The following is a 20,200-nucleotide window of genomic DNA, read 5'->3' on the forward strand; positions in this document are numbered from 1 at the left end:
ACTAAAGTAAGTTAGGATTTTGCTTTTTTGTTTCTTTTGCCGTTTTTAGGCAATGTATGGTTTGTCCATATCTGTGTTTATGTTCACATGTATTAAACTGCGGGAAATGCTTTAGAAGTCTTTAAAATGTATAATTAAAAAAAGCTTCAGTAGCCTTGACTTAATATTAACACATTCACTGTGGTTCTGCAGAGTAGACTGTTTCTGCAACAGCAGTCTGACATACTGGAGAGATGTGGGCACTGATTATAAACAGCTTCACAAAACAAAGGTGGAAAACATAACACATGTGATTTATATCTATTTTAATCCAAAGTCACTTTCGATTCACACTCAGTTTTTGTTTTCTTTTTTTTTTTTTGCTTTTTATTGTGGAACTATACTGGCATTATGTTTTCTGAAAGCAATAAGGTGAAATGGGAATTGCTGTTCCTGGGAAATTTAGATGAGTGTCTTTTTGAGGCCAAAAACTCCAAATAATTCATTGGAACTTTTGTGTTAATGCTCATTATAAGAGGTTAAGGTTTTCTCAGCTTGCTTTGTAAAATTACAGGGAGTGACATTAAAAAGAGTGAATGATGATTCTCTGTCCACAAGAAACCTATTAAACATTAAATTGTTTAGGCTAGGTGATTTCCAAAGAGACAAAATTCTGATGCAAATCTTAAATTTATATTTTTATGTACATTAATATAGTTCATACTCTGCCAAATTCATTATTGGTTTTGGAGCCTGAGCACCAGCATAGATCATGAGCCTCTGTAGCCCCTGAGTAATTTTCCTAATTTTCAGTTTTATGATTCAGCAGTAACATTACTTACATGTAAAGCATATGTGACACCAGCTAGGTTTCTACCAGATTCTAGATTCATGGGTTCTGTGAAAAAAAACATTTCTGTGCATTGGTCTAATTGGAGAATCACGAGTACAGCTGGTTCTGTTTATACCATTCAGAGGCTAAAAAGGCAGAAAAGGTTTTAGCGCCTTGAGCAGTGAAGTGAAAACTAAAGAAACTGAGAGAAGCATCATCACATCTCAGCATATCTTGCAGCTGTAATGGGATATATACTGTATATCAGCTAATCTTTGAAATATTTCATTTCAGATTTATTTTCTTGCATCCAAGCAATGTCTGAATTTTTGTGTCTGCTGTTAAAAGATCATGCCATACTTTTATAAACTGTTATATGAAGGGAAATTTGCTAGGTTCTTTAATTGCATAATATAGACAAGGCTGAGGACAATATACAGTACAACCCCACTCCTTCACAGAATGCCTGCTCTGATTCTTTCTAGCATTTACCTTTTTTTTTCAGAACATGCACATGCCATTCTGACTTTAGCTCACAGCAACCAATTTATACCTGTTTTTTTGTCAGCTAGACCAGCGCTGAATTGCAAGAATAGTTTTTTGAACATTTTTTCTCAGTCTGTCTTCAGCAGAAGGGGACCTTAGTTTGTATTGGTATGAACATTATGCCAACATGAATGCTGATGTTCATGGGTTGACCTGACAAGTATTTTTGAAGGTTGGTTAAGGAAAGTGACTTTGATAATGACACCTCAGGTTGTCCGACTATACTAATAGCTGTATGAAAGTCAGATAGATTTTTAATGTTACCTATTATGTTGTTGTGTGATCTCAATGACTTTGCCAGTGCAGTCTTGATTAGTGTGCAGCCTAGGATAAGTGAGGGTGGAGTGTTCTGCCAATGCATAGAGTAGTATTGTATTATTGTATACAAGAGGATGTGTGTGGGTTTTATGGGTTTGAGTGAGAATTGCTATATTGTACATCAGGTTCTGTAATAGAAAATGTTAATCTATCATTTAAACAATTATTATAGATTTTGAAAACTATCCAATGCACATTCAGAAAGTCACAGCAGTCCAGTGGTCATTTGTAGTCACAACATACTTCCTTAACTTTAGAGACCCACTTCAACTAAGTGCTTGAGTTTGAAAACAGTCATTTGTATTCAATGCTGAGTTACATTTGCTCTGTCAGCTCCTAGCTGATGAAGGTTTTTGTTTTTCCTCCAAAAATGGTCAAGTTCAAAGCCTACTCTTTTATTGAATTGGTGCGCACAGAATAATTATCTCCTGCATCTTTGCTGTCAGCTTTTATTAGTGTGCCAGGCACAATTTGCTGTCCTGCTTACACTGTCCATCTTGTGCAGCTCCATTGGATTGAAATGAAGATTAAAATCTAAGGAATGAAACTGTATTAAATAGCATAATATTCAATATATATGACATAAAAGAACCAAGGCCATCATTTGGGAGGGTGATACTGTATATCTCAGACATAGAGCTCATTGCTACTGTAGCATGTGAAGTGTGTATAATGCATCATCATCTTCTGCAAGCAGAGGAAGCTTTCTGCAAGATCAAACCAGATACACTATACCAAGCCAGGCACAACGGGAAACAAAGGGAAAAGACTAAGCACACATTAAAAACTAATCTCACAGGATTTCAGGCAGTTTTTCTCCTCACTCCCCTAAACTTAAGAGCTTTTTCATGGTAAAAGGTAAGAGGGCATTTGACAGGGGTGGGTGTTGTGTAGGTGGCCAGTAGGAGGAATGGAAAGGGAATTTATCACAAATAATTGTTCAAATTGAGAGTGAGGAACAGTTTTATGAAATGATTAATGCTGGATTCCATTTGCAGGTTGTTTTGCTAAAATGTAATTTAGGAAATGTTCATGTCAAGCTTTCACCAGCTTCTTCTCTGCATAAAGACTTACAATATGTACTGTATGTGGCAGAATGAAGTTGTTCTTGTTAACAAAAAAATACTGCATTCCTCTTAAGCAGTTTAGTGCAAACTAGCACTTACGCTCAATGAAAAAGCTAATATGAATCGCTTTTATTCGGTTAATTAAGAATCTGCTCATCAAGCCCTTTTAGAATAACTAATCAATTTAATGTTTGTAGTCTTGGCCCCAGGAGTCTGAACTAATAGTTTCTGCCAAGACTGCTCCTCATCAACGTTCATCCATATGTTTGTTGAGAAGTATATGGGGTATTTCTTGCATAGTACCCACTGTAATGGAGGAGGCAACAATAATTAATGCCAAGGCCTGGCCAGTATAATGTTTTTTTTACTTTGTACATATTTAATTTTTGATATGCAATATACAGTATTGCCAGTATTGCAATAAGAGATGGACCTTGTGTTAGACTTTATTTGCATGTACTTATCCTGCATGTTTCAGTGCTTTCAAGCTTCTTCTGCAATGATACCATTGATACCATACCAAGGAAATATTAAGCTAAACATCTTAAAATAGAGATTTAGACTTTCTTTTTAGTAAAAGTACGATTCATTCTGCTGGACACTTCAGTATAGAGATAAACAATGAGAGAGATGTTGTGAGGCCTGTGGCATACAAAATTCTTTAATTGCTTAAATCACCTTAAGGATATTTCAGCAATTTACTCAGCTGTTTAAGGTGTTTGTTATATTCTGAGGATTTTATAAAATTACCATTAAAGAAAAATATAACACATTATGAGTGTGATCACCTTGATAATTCATTATAATGAAAAAAATACTTATTTAACATGTGTTTTAAGAACCTGGTGACTTTTTTGTTATTTTATTAGTATCAGGTGACTTTTATTTGCTATTTTGTTAGCTACTTTTCTTTGATAAATAGAAAATAAATTCTATAAACTCACCATTCGTAATCACACTTGGGATGATATGCATGTAGTTACTTAACATAATAAGACAGGACATGACACTAGTCCTAATTCATTCTGTAGTAACATTCATAAGAAATATTGCTCGAATTCTAATATGGTTTATGCAAAGAAAATGTCTGAAATGCATCCTACAAAACAATTATTAATCCGAAATGCAGTGACCCACTTTATGGGTAATATTAACACATTTTCAAACAATTCATACTGTGATCTGGAAAATGTACAAAGTACTTTACACTTTCTTCTATCTTTCAAAATGCTTTGAACTTTTCATCATAATATAAAACTTAGTCCAGGACAGATATTACTTGATCCCAGAGAAAGTATGTGTACAGTACAAGTTCAAAGTGTTCAGGGAATTAATTAATACAGAAAGGGAATTTTCCCTATGAAAACACTGTTAAAACACAGACTATTTCTCATTTCAGTAAATAAAATTTTAACCACACATCTGTGCCTGTAAATGTTTATGTATGCATCTGTTAACATTGAAGATATTTGTACGCATCTGGTAAAAAAGTGTGCATCTGCGTAATTAAACTTGTTGCACTGAGGAAGTAAATAATGTAGGTATGGCCAATACTAATGAAGAATTAATAAACTACATGTGATTTTACAGCTCCCGCCTATCTCTAAATTATATTAAAAACATTACCATACAATAGAGATGTTTGGTCTTGTCTTTTCCTTTTTTTTAATGGAGCTCTTAATTACAAAATTGAATCATTTATGCATATGTCCACATTAATAAATATTTAAATACAAGTTAAAATGGGCAAATTTCAGTACAATATGTACTTGCAGTGGATGACCTATGTTACTGTATATTCATATAACACGTTCTTAACTACAGTTTAATAACTAATGTTTATTAATGTTGTGCTTGAAGTGTTACTGAGCACTGTATCATTAGTCTTAAAATACACAGACAGCTGAACACTAGGACAGTAGTTTTAATTGACATTTATATGTGGCAATGGTGACCTATGCCCACAGCTGTCAAGTACTGGTCTACAAAAAATAATGAAAAACCTAACCATCCTATAAACAATATTTGCTTGCACTTGAGTGAACATAACAAGTGTTCAGCATTGAATGTTCAAGCTGTAGATTGAGGAATCCTGTGTTGATAATAAAGTAGTCCTTAGAACACTTTCTAGTTATCAGATCTGAGTTACATTTTAAGGTTCTGTTTTATTTTGTAAAAATTGTTATTATTTAAACCTATGAGAGAACAGCCAGTGTACTATAGAAATGCTACAGTTATTTACAGTAAGATAAAATGAAAAAAAGATTAAGCGCATTATTTACATATTGTGACAAAGATAATAAAGATGTACTGTCTGTTGTCTGCTTAGCTGATACAGTGATATATCCATGACATGCACAGATGGGCTAAAGAGCCTGTTGACATCAGCAGAATTCCCTGTGTTCCTACAAACCGTGGTTATATATTAGTACTTTTTTAAATTGACTTTTATGTAACTAAAACAAGCAATGCATGAAAATTATTTCTTATAGAAAAAAGATTAGCTGATTATTAATACTGGGTACAGGTGCCACATATACTGTATTTTGCAAGTTACAACTTATTTGAATAAAGGGTTCAATGTTTTCTTGCAGGAAGCTTTTCTTTACGGACTATGGAAACATCGCTAAAGTGGAGCGATGCAACATGGATGGCACAAACAGAACAGGGATAGTGGGTTATAAAACCGAACAGCCTACCGCAATCACTCTGGACTTGGTGAAGAAACTGGTATACTGGGCAGATGTTTATTTGGACTATATTGAGGTGGTAGATTATAATGGAAAAAACAGACATACTGTCATTCAAGGAAGGCAGGTGAGCATGAAGTAATTTACTACTACTATTACCTATATTCTGTGGAATATGAAAATATAATTCTAAATGCATAAAATAAACCAAAGAACTAATATTTTTGCATGAAAGCCTGTGACCTCTTTCTTCCACCCTTTGGAATGCACATATTACTATTCCAGTTCCTTTGCAGATTTTTTCTACACTGAGTGACAGCTGCTACCTCACAATAATAACAGGTGCTATAGGAACACCTGCTTATTGAAATTATAGATATACTGGAATAAAGCACTGTCTCTCTTTCTGTTGCTGAGAGCTTGTTTTAATGAAGTTAACAACCAAACAGATAAGAGGAATCCCAACGAACTGTCCTGCAATCCTTACTATGTGTTGTGGCAATGAAGAAACATCCTCTTCAAAAGTATTCACAAAAAGAGATCATATGGGAACAGAACAGGAACATTATTATTCAAAGCTTCAAGAACCTTTTCGCTGAGTTATTCCCCAAGTGATAAAGGAAAAGAGCATACAAATGGAAGTAACTCTCATTATATTTGCAGGTGTTCTTAAAGAAAAAATAATAATAATATATATATAATATATCTGATATTAGTGTTTAGTGTTTTTGACTCATTACAGTATCAGGCAGACAGTAAAATGTTGCTAATTCTTTTCAAACCATAGTACAAGAATTAGTATGCATCAAATACTAAAACTAAGAGGTTCTCAAATGTATATGTTAGTTTTATATTTCAGTTTATAGAGTTAATTTGCATATTTCAGAAACTCTGTGGTTTAGGCCGAGAAAAAGGATATAGAATTTGCAAACATTTTTGGGGGGATTTGCACTCAAGATGTACTGTATTCACTGAAGAATAAATTTGTTATCCTTTCATTAGAAAAAAAAACACTGAAAAGCACAACTGCCCTCTAACTGGCAGTCTGTGCTTTTGAAACCAGCACCCACACAAACAGCAGGCCAGTGTAATCACCTGGCCCTGGGCAGCTGCCTGCTTCAGTCCAGCTGGTGCAGGCCTGATTACAGCAGTGGGGCTTTTCCTGTATGAAGTCATGTGATGTTAGTAGGGCCACTTGTGCTTAGGGACTGCTGTGTCTAGGAGTTACTATGCCCAGGTACTGCTAATACAGAAGTTTCTTATTGAAAGCCTGTCTGATGATTGTGATACCTTTCTTTAAACCAACGTGTCACCCCAAATATTTATAAATGGGTATCGTTTTCTGGACTTTTTGACATTTTTAACAGTGATCTTTGGCCAAAGTTCTCTTTAATATGTCTACCTGTCACAAAATGGACATTTTACATTTTTTTTCTGAATTTCTGCTTTTAGAGAGACTTAATGAGTATTTGTGCAATTACTTGATTAAGCTTGCAAATTGAATTTGTAACTTAAAATTGTAATCAGATTTAAACGGAGAGTTATGGAGAAGGAGGAAGCCCAGTTCTGGCCAATAGGAGTGCAGCTCAAAGGTATAAATTGGGTCCCGAAGACAATTGTTTACCAGCATTTGTCACACTTACACCCCTCTCTCCTCTCCTGCTCCAGCAGGCAGCGGCCTGTTGGTTTATCAGGGGTTCAGACTTCCTGTTTCATATGCCCAGGTGTTCCCTTATTTCTCACCAAGCAGATTAAAATGAAACGTATCAACACATAACAGCTGGCTCAGGACAGCACATGGTGACACAGTAGGGGATTGAATGTGGAACCTTCCAACATAGAGCCCTTTACTTTACTGGATTATTATTAATTTAGCCGACACTTTGATCCAAAGTGACTTACTGTACATCACCCAATTACACAGCTGGGTATCCTACTGCTGCGAGTCAATTACCTTAAGAAAGTTTTAACATTAGAAAGGTTACAAATGACAGGAAGCCATTTGGCCCATCAAACTCATTTGGTAGTTAGTGGTTAATTGATCCAAGGATCTCATTCAGCCGTTACTTGACGGAAACAAGGGTATCAGCTTCAACACCTTGAGTGTTAGTTCTGTAGTCCCACAAATCTTTGGGTAAATATGTGCGTCCTGATCTCAGTTTTAATTGGACTTCCATGTACAGTAGTTTCCAGTTGTGCTGGTTCATGTTTCACTGTTCCTTCTGAAGAAGCCCACTAGGTTGACTTTGTCAGCGCCTTTGAGGAGTTTCAATACTTTAATGTTAGGTCTCCTCATAATTGTCACTGTTCAGGACTATAGAGGTTCAGTTCCTTAGGTCTGTCAGTGTACTGTAAGCCTCCTCAAGCGTACAAGAGCAGCTCCACACCTGTTATTTGTACTTGCAAGTTATTACAAGTGCAGATCCTAATCCACCACTCCACACTGTTGCTTCATATAAGTGGGGCTGGTTTGTGTGTTCTGAAGTTGGCATTTCACAGGTGTGTAAATATGACATAATTGTATTACTTATAATTTTAATTCATTTATTTTAACGTATTAATTCATTTTATTGTTTCTTTCAGGTGGCTTACCTGTATGGGTTAACACTTTTTGAGGATTTCTTGTATGCAACACGTTTGGAGCCCACTAAAGGAAATAAAGTGGACATTTTAAGGATAAACCGGTTCAATAGCACTGATGTCCAAACTCTAACCAGCATGGAAAACTCTAGAGTAATACATGTCTACCACAAGCTGACACAACCAGCAGGTAAAATACAAACACATAATGTACTGTTTGGAATATAAGAGGTTTAAGATAACCTTGCCTGAGATTATAATATAAATAATATAATAATATAAAATACTTGTACATGACTGAAAAACTGCTGGTTGTATATGTGCCTGATCTTAGAGCGCTCACATGAAGTTCTGAAGGTCTGAGAGGCTCTTAAAATGTCCTGTTTTTCTCTGTGTGGTCTCTGCCTCAAGCAAAACCTTGGATTTTGATGGAAACCGAACAGCAAAGGTTTTCTGTGGCTGGTGCTGACCCACATTTTTCATTTTCACCTATGACAAAGATTATCAGCTGCCTGTCTAGAAAAGATCAAAGAAGAAAATAATTAGAAATGTTAAAGGAAGCCTCTCTTGGAATGGTATCTCTTAGCTGCAGAACCTATATAAAATTCTGATCACATAATAAAATGTTGAGTCCTATTACTTCTAGAAAGCCAAAAATATGTTTTTATTTATAACCCAGATTTATACATTATTATTTTAAGAACTTCTCAGCAGGCATCAAGCAGAGCAAAGTCTCTCATTTATCAATAAAAAAGAAAGCGGAAACAACATTAGAAATTCACGGTACAAATAACATTTTCTGATGCAGGAACATTAAACATAGTGCCAGTGTACTATCACGCCGACTGTGTTTTATGCAGTTTGAGGAGGCTGTGTGTTTGGAGCTAAGGAAACGTCCTTGTTTTCTCTGTGTTGGTTGCAGTCAGGAGTCATGCTTGTGAGGTGAGCCCTTCTGGGAAGCCAGGCGGATGTTCACATATCTGCCTCCTTAGTGGCAGCTACAAATCCAGGACCTGCCGCTGCAGGACTGGCTTCGCCCTGGGAAGTGATGGCAAGTCATGCAAAAGTCAGTCCATATTCCTGTTTTCTACCTCTAGAGCACAGAAACGTTTCCTGCCATATGTGTGTGTTATATACTGTGCTCCTTAATTCCTTGGCAAGTATTCTGAATTTCAGAGTGTTAAGGATGGTACAGTTTACACTGTATACAATATACAGTACATGCTTACATACGCTAAATTTTACACAATCTTTTTTTTTTTTTCAGGAATTGAAACCATGCATATACTGTACCAGTGCCTAAACAATAATTACTAATATACGTTTTGATAAACATTTATTAAAAAATAAATCTGTTTTGCACTAATTATCTCTTTTATTTAAAAAAGTTTTAAGATTTACAAGCTTTACCACAATAATGTCCAGTGAGGTTATTTTGTAGTTTGTTATACTAGGGCTGGTATAATATGTTATTAAGTATAATATAATCTTTGATATAATTATATTGTTCACTTTAGTCATGAAAGATGAAAGGTTTTTATTCAATTCTTCATTGTGACATTGGTTTTCTACTAGGGGCTTGAGATATTATTCATAATCAGAATATTTTATGAATATAGTATTTTATTACTGAGTCCTGTTTTGTATTTATCACAAAATGTAAAATATTTCCTCATGACATTACACACTTTTCCTTGATTGTTGACATATATAAAAAAAACCTTGATCAAAGACAAAAAGGATTGATGATTAATAAAAAAAGCCTTTTTAAATTTAACAGCAATGAAGATTCCAGTCATGCCAAAGACATGAGTTATTTTTGCTTATATAAAGAATTTTCCTGAAAAGTCTGCCATCTCATATGATTGGGTTTGTAACCTAAATTTGTATTCAGATTTATAAGGAAAGCTATGGAGAAGGAGAAACTCCAGTTATGGCCAATAAGAGTGTTGTACAAAGGTACTGTATAAACTGAAGCCTTAAGACCATTGTTTCCCACATTTGTCACACTAACACTACTCTCTCCTCTCCTGTACTTCATGAAAGTATACATACAGAGTTATGAGATTTCTGTCAGTATTTATTTCACAAATCATAAGACACCCATCTTCAACTCATAACTTGGTTAGAGGAAACCGAGCTGCCCTTATGTAGGAAACTAAGGCTGTGGTCTTGGTTTCACTTTGACTAAATTGGTCTCCTGGGTGGCACTTTCAGAATAATGGACTTTTAGGAGGTTATTAGTGTTTGCTACAACAGATCCAAGTGTTTCTTTTCATATTCTTACTGTATGCTCTGGGACCCTGCAGGAGCAGTCTGTCTGTGATTTATGTCTTTTAGTCTGGACAGTAGCAGCTTTCTGAGGCCCTGTGTAGGGCACTCTTCACTGTCAGATTTAATGAATGTTGCAGTCAATACAAACAACATCTCTTCCAGCTACTAATGAATTGTAAAATTAAATGTCTACAGCATAATAAATGCCCATTTTACTCTGGCTTCAACACATATATCCTCTGATCTGCCTTGTCTTGGAAACATGGACCATTTGGAACAAAAGAATGATTAATTAGATAGGGCCTAATCAGCGGAACTAATTCTTGTTTTAATTAAGGTAATGTAATTAGCTAGTATTCTTGCTTTAGATACATTTTGATTGCTGAAGAGTTTAATTTTCTGTGTTGAATAAAAAATGCTAATTATGCCAATTAATTAGATGATGACACTACGCAGTGTAAAGAAGATTAGTTTGTGCTGGTTTGTTTATTTTTGTAATCTTGTTCCTGCAGAACCCAAGAATGAGATGTTCCTTTTTTATGGAAAGGGGAGACCAGGCATTATTCGGGGAATGGGTCTGAATACCAAAGCTGGAGATGAGCACATGATTCAGATAGAGGATCTTGTTAATCCACGGGCTCTCGACTTCCATGCTGAAACAAATTACATTTACTTTGCTGACACAACCAGCTTTCTAATTGGAAGACAGAAGATCGATGGAACGGGACGAGAAACAATACTAAAAGATGGTGAGTATTTTGAGAACCTCAAAATACTCTTGATATTCATAATTTGGATGATCCTCGAGGAGCATGAAAAAGAAAAATAATTCAATTAATTAACAAATATCATAACAAGAACAACAATACTATAACTACTACTACGCTTGCATTTCTATTGCATTTCTCATCTCAAAGGATTCCAAATTGTGTTAATTAATTCTTATACAGTATGTTTGTTGTAACAGCTATACATGGAAATCATATATACTGTAATTCATTCTATATTTTTATATTTCAAACATTGGAATGTCCATAAAATAAATGTATCTTGTCTTATATCAATATAAGGGGTATAGATAATCTTTGATGTCTTGTGAAGGGTCCCTTGAATTGTACTGTAGATTTGAATTGCAAGCTTTTCTGAAACTGACTGACCTCTAATGTCTCAAGCATTTATCTAAGCAGCAGTTACAGTACATGTATTTTTTTTTCTAAAGATTGCTGATATAAAGTAGTTTTCAGGCGTATCTTAAAGAACGGGCAGAAGAGACACTGATCTACTGCATGTCAGTGTGACTTGTGCAGAGATGATCAAAGCAGCTCAATTAATTTAATCTACTATATTTACCTCTATATTCCTTTACAGACCTTGATAACGTGGAAGGGGTGTCAGTGGACTGGATTGGAAACAACCTGTATTGGACAAATGATGGCTATAGAAAAACCATCAGTGTTGCCCGACTGGAGAAGGCATCCCAGACCAGGAAAACTCTTTTAGAAGGAGACATGTCTCACCCCAGAGGCATTGTGGTAGACCCAGTAAATGGGTATGTACTCAAACCAGTTTCTGACAGGGATGGAGACCGAATTATTTTTTCACTGAATTGTGATAAACTAAGGATTATAAAAAATACCATATGTTTGTGCACATATGCTAAAGTCAATAAAAAATATAATCTATTTGATTTGAAATTAAAGATAATGTAAATTGCTATTAAATATGCATATAGCTTGAGCCAGTCAAACTCAGCAAAGAAATCAGTCTACCTTAAAGTCCATGGAGAAAGATTCCTAATTTAGCTGATTTTTATTGTCAATGAATTATATTCATTGCCACAGAGCCACCGGGCGGAGCGGTGGCTCTGTGGCTAAGGCTCTGTGCCCGTGGCTGGAAGGTTGTCAGTTCAAATCCCACAGCCAGCAGAGGAATCCTACTCCATTGGGCTCCTGAGCAAGGCCCTTAACCCCAACTGCTCCAGGGGTGCTGTACAATGGCTGACCCTGTGCTCTGACCCCAGGCTCTCTCCCTGTCTGTCTGTGTGTCTCTTGGAGAGCAAGCTGGGATATGTGAAAAGATCATTCCTAATGCATGAAATTGTAAAGGATTAATAAAGTAATGTTATATTATTAATGTTATATATATTGAACGTAAGCAAGAAAGGAAGCAATAAAGGTGAAACTAACATATTTGATTCTGTTGATGGTAATTTTCATGTGCTTAATCTTACCTGAGACATGTTCAGAACTGGAAAGAACTCTGATTATACAGATTATATATAAGATAGGCAGAACATTCTGCTTCAATCCTTTGGGTTTCCAAGGAATCAAATACTTTTCTTAATAATTAGATAATTTAAAATGATCCCCTTTTCATCTACTTATTTCTCTGGATGAAAGGTGATACAAAAACAAAATCTCTGCACTGAACAATAAGGAAAATATTTTCACAGTCCCTGGCGTGCATGTGTTTCATAAATAAAATCAGTAAAGTAAAAAGAAAATATTTAATGGCATGTTTTACTTTTGTTCCAGCTGTTGTCAAACTTTGTTAATCATAACCACATCTCAACAGTTGTGATGTCATGGGGGTAGTGGCAACCAATGTGGGCATGGACAGGCGTGTCCACCACTCTGGACACACCCCTACGAGCCTGTTGGGGAATTGTTTCACAGTCCTCTTTTATCGCTGTCTCAGTGTATACTGTTGTAATATACACTCCTGCGAGAGTGGATCTGACCATGGCCCCCTCATAGGGGCAACCCTGACAGGTGGTGCCGCTTATTTAGGTATCTTGACTCTCGGCTTACAGACTCTTGAGCAGAGTCTCTGTCTCACGCATGTTATCCTTTCAAATCTCCTCCGAGATTGTTAACGGAGGTATATCACATTGTCGATCCCTTAGTTCACGGTTTCCTGGGCTCGACAAACTTCATCTTCCATTCGTGCTCTAAAAGCCAAACCCTTCCACGAAGATGTCTCTGGGTCCCTCATATCGTTGAGCACTTCCTTCACTGACTCCAGGTTTTAAAGGATCCACTCTCCGATGATCCTAGAACCCTCTCACTCATCTGGAGCCTCCTGCTTCCTGATGAGACACACGGACCTTCCTGCCCCTCCTGTCCAGGACAGCTTCTGGTCCTCTCATGACCAGCCAGCCTCAGACCCACACCTCCAACTGCTGACGCCATCCTCCTGATGACACCAGACTGGGTCTCACACTCACTCAGTCTCCAGTACCTCACTCGTGCACGGAGACCTTCTATGCTAACAAATTGAGCCTCTTCCGCACGTCACTCCATGCTGAGACTCAACACACTTTTCATTAATTAAAATCCACACACCATACACATGGCCTAGCTGGCTCTCCACTCTCGTGCCCCAGTTTGTGTACACTTCTGCAGCTACTGGAAAATCTCCTCCTGTGCCCAGACCCTGCCGCAGACTCACTCACACAGCTGCTGGCGTACCTTACACCCGTGCCACCACTGCGCCTCAACACCCTGCGCAGCATCCGTGATGCCACCGCATGCTCACCACCAGAGGTCTGCTAATGGGATCCCACTCTCTCCCCCAATACCCTATATGACCAGGGGGAGGGTCCCTGTACTGCTCCAAACATGTTGATCACGCTCATACGGACACTAACTCGCCAAACTGACAAGCTCTGTCCCAGACAGCCCTGTTCTCACATCAAAACAGGCTGCTGCCCCCTTATGCTCTGATTCTCCCGAGGTTCCTCTTTCATGTAAGGGTCCATTTCTCCCATCAGTCTCAGTCTTCTCTGAGACCGATGCTCTTCTCTGTCCCTTCCAGGTTTAAGGCTCCACACTATACCCGGATCCCTCCAGAAGTGCCGCTTTCATTACTCTCCCCTCGTTAGGGTCCGTTGGCGTTCTCTCTCTCACCCGTAAGGCAGACACGCTCTCCTAACTGCACCCCACACCTGCTTCTGTTCAGCTGCGCCCGGCTCTCTCGCTGACGAGCCCCTGGATGTGATCTCCCATGTCTCTCCTGCAGCAGCTCAGGATTGAGCCCTGCTTCATCTCTTTTCGAGGGAAATTAGGAGCCCGGTTCTTAAAGCAGTCCCACAGCTGAGTCTGATTAACCCTAGAAAAGTGCTCAGAAGTGGTTGCCAAGGCAATGTATCTCACTCTCACTGAGGGCTCTGCTGCTTAAAGGCACCACTCCCGGGATTATTATCATTATACTGTATTTTTAGTTAATGATAACATCAGAATGCTACTACAACCAACAGGCATGATGGTAGATCTTAAGATAATAATAAAAATGGGCTCTGTTGAATCATTCTGAAGTAATATTCCAGCTTCCACAGACCATCTCCAGGCAGGAGATTATGCCTGTGGAGAAAAAAAACTGGTACACATACTGTTCTGTAGAGTAAATACTTTTATCCTGTCCTGTGTGTTTAAAAAAATAGCCTCAGGTAAAATATTCAACTTTCTGTGCAACTTTTTGTGAGCTGTGGAGTCTACTGTGGCGTGCTATTTGAAATGTGCAGATCTAAAATTCAATTTTATTTTAATTTACCAGCTTCAGTATAATGTAAATAACCACACACATCTAGATACTGATATACAAAATCAACCCCAAACTAAAAAGAAGACAGACCCACTTTCATTACAAAAAAGCAGAGTGGAGAGAACATGATGAACTCTAACACAAAAATCAGACTAAACCAACCAGAAAAAATATCTCTTTCACTCTGTCTCCCAACACTACTATACCAAAGTTTTTTTTTTACCAAGAGCTTCTTGTCCCAGGAAAGGAAATCAACAAAAGAAATGTTCTCACATTTATGTCTGCATACTGTAGGCTGTACAAAATAATCAAAGAGCAGACTATAGGATGGAAGCTCTCAGTGTGCTCAACCTGTCATCACTAGAGTGCACAGCTCAGTTTCACCCAGGCTGGCTGTCCACATCACCCACTGACACAGGGAAGAGCAGGCTGCCAGGGCAAGACACTGTGTGCTAGCACAACACACAGGGAGGACGTATAAATTATCAAAGGCAAACAGAATTTGCTAAAATAATGACATTGACATTGACACAATATCTACAACTGATGTGTATAATGCGCCATTGAAACAAGCAGGGTCTAAGAATGCAAAGAACTTGTACATGAAAGTAAAGTAAGCATGAGAAGTTCTCCATTTGTCTGTTTCACAGGAACAACAGCTCCCTGTCGCTACTGTGTGCTTCCTTACTGTTCCCTGAGGTGGACTGTCCTTCATTCCTTCACTCTCATGTCCTGCTTCCTCTCGTTCCCTGACTTTGGCTGATGACAGGAGGTTCTGTCCCTTTGTGCTGCAGCCACATCCTGCAGCATCAGGACAGCAAGAGGCTGTAATTCTGCTCCTGCTTTGCCATTACTGTTTACCTCTTTCCTGGGTCTTCTGGCGGGAGAGGATTGTGGGAATTAGAGTTTCTCTCTGCTTGCTGTGCAAACCAACAGAGCCGTGGCTACCATCTAAAACTCTCCCTATCGCAGTACCACGGCATACATGCACATATATGCTGTACATTTAAGACTATCTGCATACACCAAACACATTCAATTAAAGCCTATCTTTCTACAGTATCTAAATCTACGATTTAGATAGGAAGAGCCTTCCTAAAGTATACTGTAGGCAGGATTGAAACTGCCTTTGCTACTCCAAAGGACCTCTTTCAATATAAAGTACTTTTGTTGGACTCCAAGGGTTAATAGAACTTCTTCTTTGTCCACATGCAGAGTATGATGACATGATGTATTTTAATAGTTATTTATTTACTTCCCAGATTGGGAAACACACCTGTTAAGTACTGTACCTGTGCAGTACTGCCACAGGACAGACATCTGACATGCATTCATTCTTTTAAGACTATGGAATTACACTCAGGATTTTTTTTGTAATGAATATGGAGGTAATGTCTTTTTTTTCCAACGATAAGCATATTTCATGTAAGGAAAATCAGGCACCACGAATGCACTGAGGCACCTCAGTACTTCTTCCCGGGGCTGGCCTGAAGACTTCAGTCTTGCAACACCTAACCAACCCTGTGTTTCAGAGATGTGTTTGTGTAGGGGTGTGTTAGCAATGTCCCCGGTACTGCTTTGGTATAAATTATTACAGCATTACCCTCCCAGGCATTTTGGATGCTCTGTAGGCAAAATTGCAGAAAAGATCCATATGCACTATTAGCGATGGTTTTCATTATGTTATACACAGAGGATCCAGTTTATTGATTCACACAAAAGATATGTAGTTATGTTTCTTTCAAAGATCAATATAATAGACCACATTTCTCACTTATGAAGTTGGTTTAAACTCTCACATGGGCTAACATATGGATTTATCTTTTATCTGTTATGAAGGGCCATTGTATATATTAATACAAAAAATAGCCTTTAGTTTGAATAATGGGTAACATACTTCATTGCCCTACAATATAAAGACAAATATTTATTTACCAAATAAAAACATATACAGTCGATGTTGTATACAAACACCATTTTTTATTTTTACACTTTACGCTTTACAATTTACACTTGTAAATGCTTCTATGAATTTTCATTCTATAAGACATAATATAAATATTCAAATTCTGCATATATTTCTATATAAATATACAATAAGGTGATATGATATCACATACATTCTAGTTTCAAAAAAACATTAAGATCATTAAGAGTATCCTGGGTTCCATATTTGAAGTGCTCTCTATGGTGAAGTTGCCAAAGGGGTGATGCCATTAGATGTCTATACCTGAGAGATCTGGGAGGAAGATACAATTGAGTATAAGCAGGGCCTGGTGGCTTGGAGTTAGTGATCAGATTTCCATCTAACATAAAGAGCTCTGATACTTTACCTCCTGTCTTGTAGTGCAGAAAATGAACATGACACGTGATTCAGTGATCTCATATACTGTACAGCAGTGTGTTGTTCTCATCTCTTCCAGGAGTTTTTATGGATGTCAGGAGTTGGTTAATTATAGGCTATTCCATACAGATGGTCATCAGGAGAGAAAAGTTGGAGATGGACTAAAATTGAATTTTAATTTTAATTAAGTGTACTTTCAGGAAATTATCAAGATAATACTTGTAGACCTCTATGTGTCACAGTGTAACATTCAGTACACGAATTGCACTTTAACTAATAGATTCTTAGAAAAGCAGTTATAAATTAGCAAACTCTCAATGTACAGTACTGTATGTGTCATGATATTGTAATTTTGCTTGTAAGGGTGTCTGTTTTGTGATGTTTCACTAGTTCACAAATTGTGAGGAGGATATGCTGCATACTGTAGCAGCACTTATTGGGAAAAATAATCAGTTGAAACCAGGTAATAGAAGACATCAGCAAGCAATTCAGTTATATGGTACAACCTAAGAGGGAGAATGGGAATTCCATCAACAAAATCCTTATGTAATGGGGGGTAGATTCATAACAAGGATTTAGAGCAAAGAAACAGTGTAATCACAGTGCATTGATTTATTGTCATGTTTCACTTACTTTCACAATAATCTATTTTTGCGCGTTAATCTTGATCCCATTATATAATACCAAAAAAGTTTATTTGCTCTACATCTAGCCTTCTGGGTTATTGGCTGTATTGGAAATGTATATAGGTAGTAGATAATTTGTATCTCAATACAAAATTAATGTTGGCAATAATGAACTGTGTTTGATGGCCTGAGGCCAATCTCATTATCACTTTCAGTGGGTGTGAAAAAAATCTATGAATCCAGTAGAACAAAATGCAGCTCACAGGTTCCTTGTAGATCAAAGGGCTATGTTCATGCTACATGGTAGAATTCATGAGCTGATAATACGTCATCTTTGCGTGTTTTCCATACATGACCTTTCTTAATTTTTTATGTTCAACATAACGTTTAAAGCATAAAAGATCGTTTGTTTCCGTACATTCTGGACAAAAGTAAACATCATTGAAGATACTTTCTCACTAGCTGCGGAATTATTTTTTTACAAAATATCCTGAAACAAATCAATTTTAACTCATTCAACCTTGTGTACAGCATATAATCGCACTTATCTTTTTCAGTCATTTGTAAACTATAGTTTAAGCTGTTCAGTTTGTTCTTTTTGTAGTAGAGCATATGTGTTGTTTAGCAAACGAAAATCACTACAGTATATGTGTTGTTTAGCAAACGAAAATCACTACTACTTCACAGTACTACTTCACAGTTGCCCAAAGTAAAACATTTTCTCACAGAGGCAATCATATTCACTCTATTTTCTTCATTTCAGGTTAATACACATTGAAAGCAAGTCTGTTTTTTGTTAGAATTTTATCCATAACATTTTTGGGTGAGAAAGTGAGTAGACATGGACAGAACTGTGTGTTTGTAATAAGAAAGATGGCATAGAAGAAAATATGGAGATGGAATTACTCTGTGCAATGCAGTTCAAATACTGTGATGTAGATTCGACAACAGTAAAAGACAGAATCTTAACAGTCCTCCACATGGTGGTATTTGTAAATGTCTGATTACATTTTCTAGTCCCCATATGAGAAAAAAAGCACAATTTAAAAACATGAAAAATGTTAAGAGTTAAAACAAATATTTGTTTGCAAATTGCTTGTTCTATTGAACTTGGTAAGAATATGTGTTCTTAAAATGTGACAAAACATTGTTCAAACCATTAGCATTTCATTATTTTTAGTACCACTCAGATTATATTTAGAAACACAAAGAAACATTTAAAATTAAAATATGGTATAAAAAATACAAGATTGTACTCCAGCCACCTACTAAGTTTTAGTGTCTTATATCACATTGTGGCAGGCCGATCTTTGAGAAAACTGTTTCATCAGATGACCTACAGTACCACCAGAGCCCATTTAAAGGATCTATTATCTGTAAATAGTCTCACTGGGTGGTAATTGTTAATTAATTAGATGGTTAGTGAAGGGTTTAGAAGTTACATTTTCACATTGGGGTCAATTAGTAATGTTTGGTATGGTATATAAGGAACTAACAGAATTAGTTGTGGTTGGTTTGGTTTAGTAGCAGTGTGATTGTGTCTCTGTTGAGATCTTCATGAATAAAGTCTCTTAAGATGCACTTCCTGAGTAATGGTGAGTTTGAAATATGCTGAAATGCCTTGAGCCATCTAATGTAAGCTGGTGCTTAAATGTGTGATTTATTAATGGGTTTCTAAAAACTCCTCAGTCATGAATACATCAGGATATGATTAAGTTACTCAAATATGTATTCTGTTAATGTTTATGGGTTTTGCAATACACAGGCATAACCACAAATTCAGGCATTATTTGGAAGCTTATCAAAGGAGGGTTAGCTTCTGTGGTCAGAGTTTCTAAAAACCTGTAATGGATGAAGACTAATATGAAGTCAGTTCAGGTGTATACTGTATATCTTGATTGTATGCAGCCATGCTGCTTGTTAGACACCATGCAAAAACAACTCTATCAAACTGTTTTGTTGCCATGTTGAGGGACATTTAGTATCTGGTCTAATATAATACTTTCACATTTCAAGAGATGGCAGTAGATTTTTTTGCTAGTTATATACAGTCAATTTTACAGTACCTTCCACCCCCAACACCATAGACGGTATATGTCAGTGTGAGTTGACTAATATAGAAGGCAAAGAAATAACCCACAACATACTGTACTTGTTCCTCAGCCAGACAACATGAATGCACCAGCTCATCACTGTATCACAGGTGCACATCAGGTGTTAACAAATAGTCACCATGGTTGAGTATTTCCCACATGACAGGGCATTTCCACAGGGGATAGAAAAAAGGCTTTTGTTTCTTTCAAAGCAAGCAATCCGCAAATTTCTTCCATGCCCTGCAAGGCACCTCAAGACTTGTCCTTATTAGAACACTCCTGGGATGCCTTGGGGTAGCTATGTGTACT

General features: G+C 37.0%; 1 protein-coding gene across 4 annotated transcripts in view; it reads left to right on the forward strand.

Moving 5' to 3' along the window:
- Positions 1-20,200, forward strand: part of LOC148649503 (low-density lipoprotein receptor-related protein 1B-like) — a 469,917-nt gene that overhangs the window by 207,977 nt on the left and 241,740 nt on the right. For all 4 annotated transcript variants that reach the window (XM_088606296.1, XM_088606292.1, XM_088606294.1 and 1 more), the window contains 5 exons: positions 5,337-5,559; positions 8,016-8,202; positions 8,935-9,078; positions 10,799-11,035; positions 11,655-11,835. In XM_088606296.1, coding sequence (XP_088462422.1) covers positions 5,337-5,559; positions 8,016-8,202; positions 8,935-9,078; positions 10,799-11,035; positions 11,655-11,835 — 972 coding nt within the window. The remainder of the gene's footprint in view (positions 1-5,336; positions 5,560-8,015; positions 8,203-8,934; positions 9,079-10,798; positions 11,036-11,654; positions 11,836-20,200) is intronic.

The sequence above is a fragment of the Lepisosteus platostomus genome, chromosome 14 (assembly GCF_059453375.1).
Source record: "Lepisosteus platostomus isolate fLepPlt1 chromosome 14, fLepPlt1.hap1, whole genome shotgun sequence".
Taxonomy (NCBI): domain Eukaryota; kingdom Metazoa; phylum Chordata; class Actinopteri; order Semionotiformes; family Lepisosteidae; genus Lepisosteus; species Lepisosteus platostomus.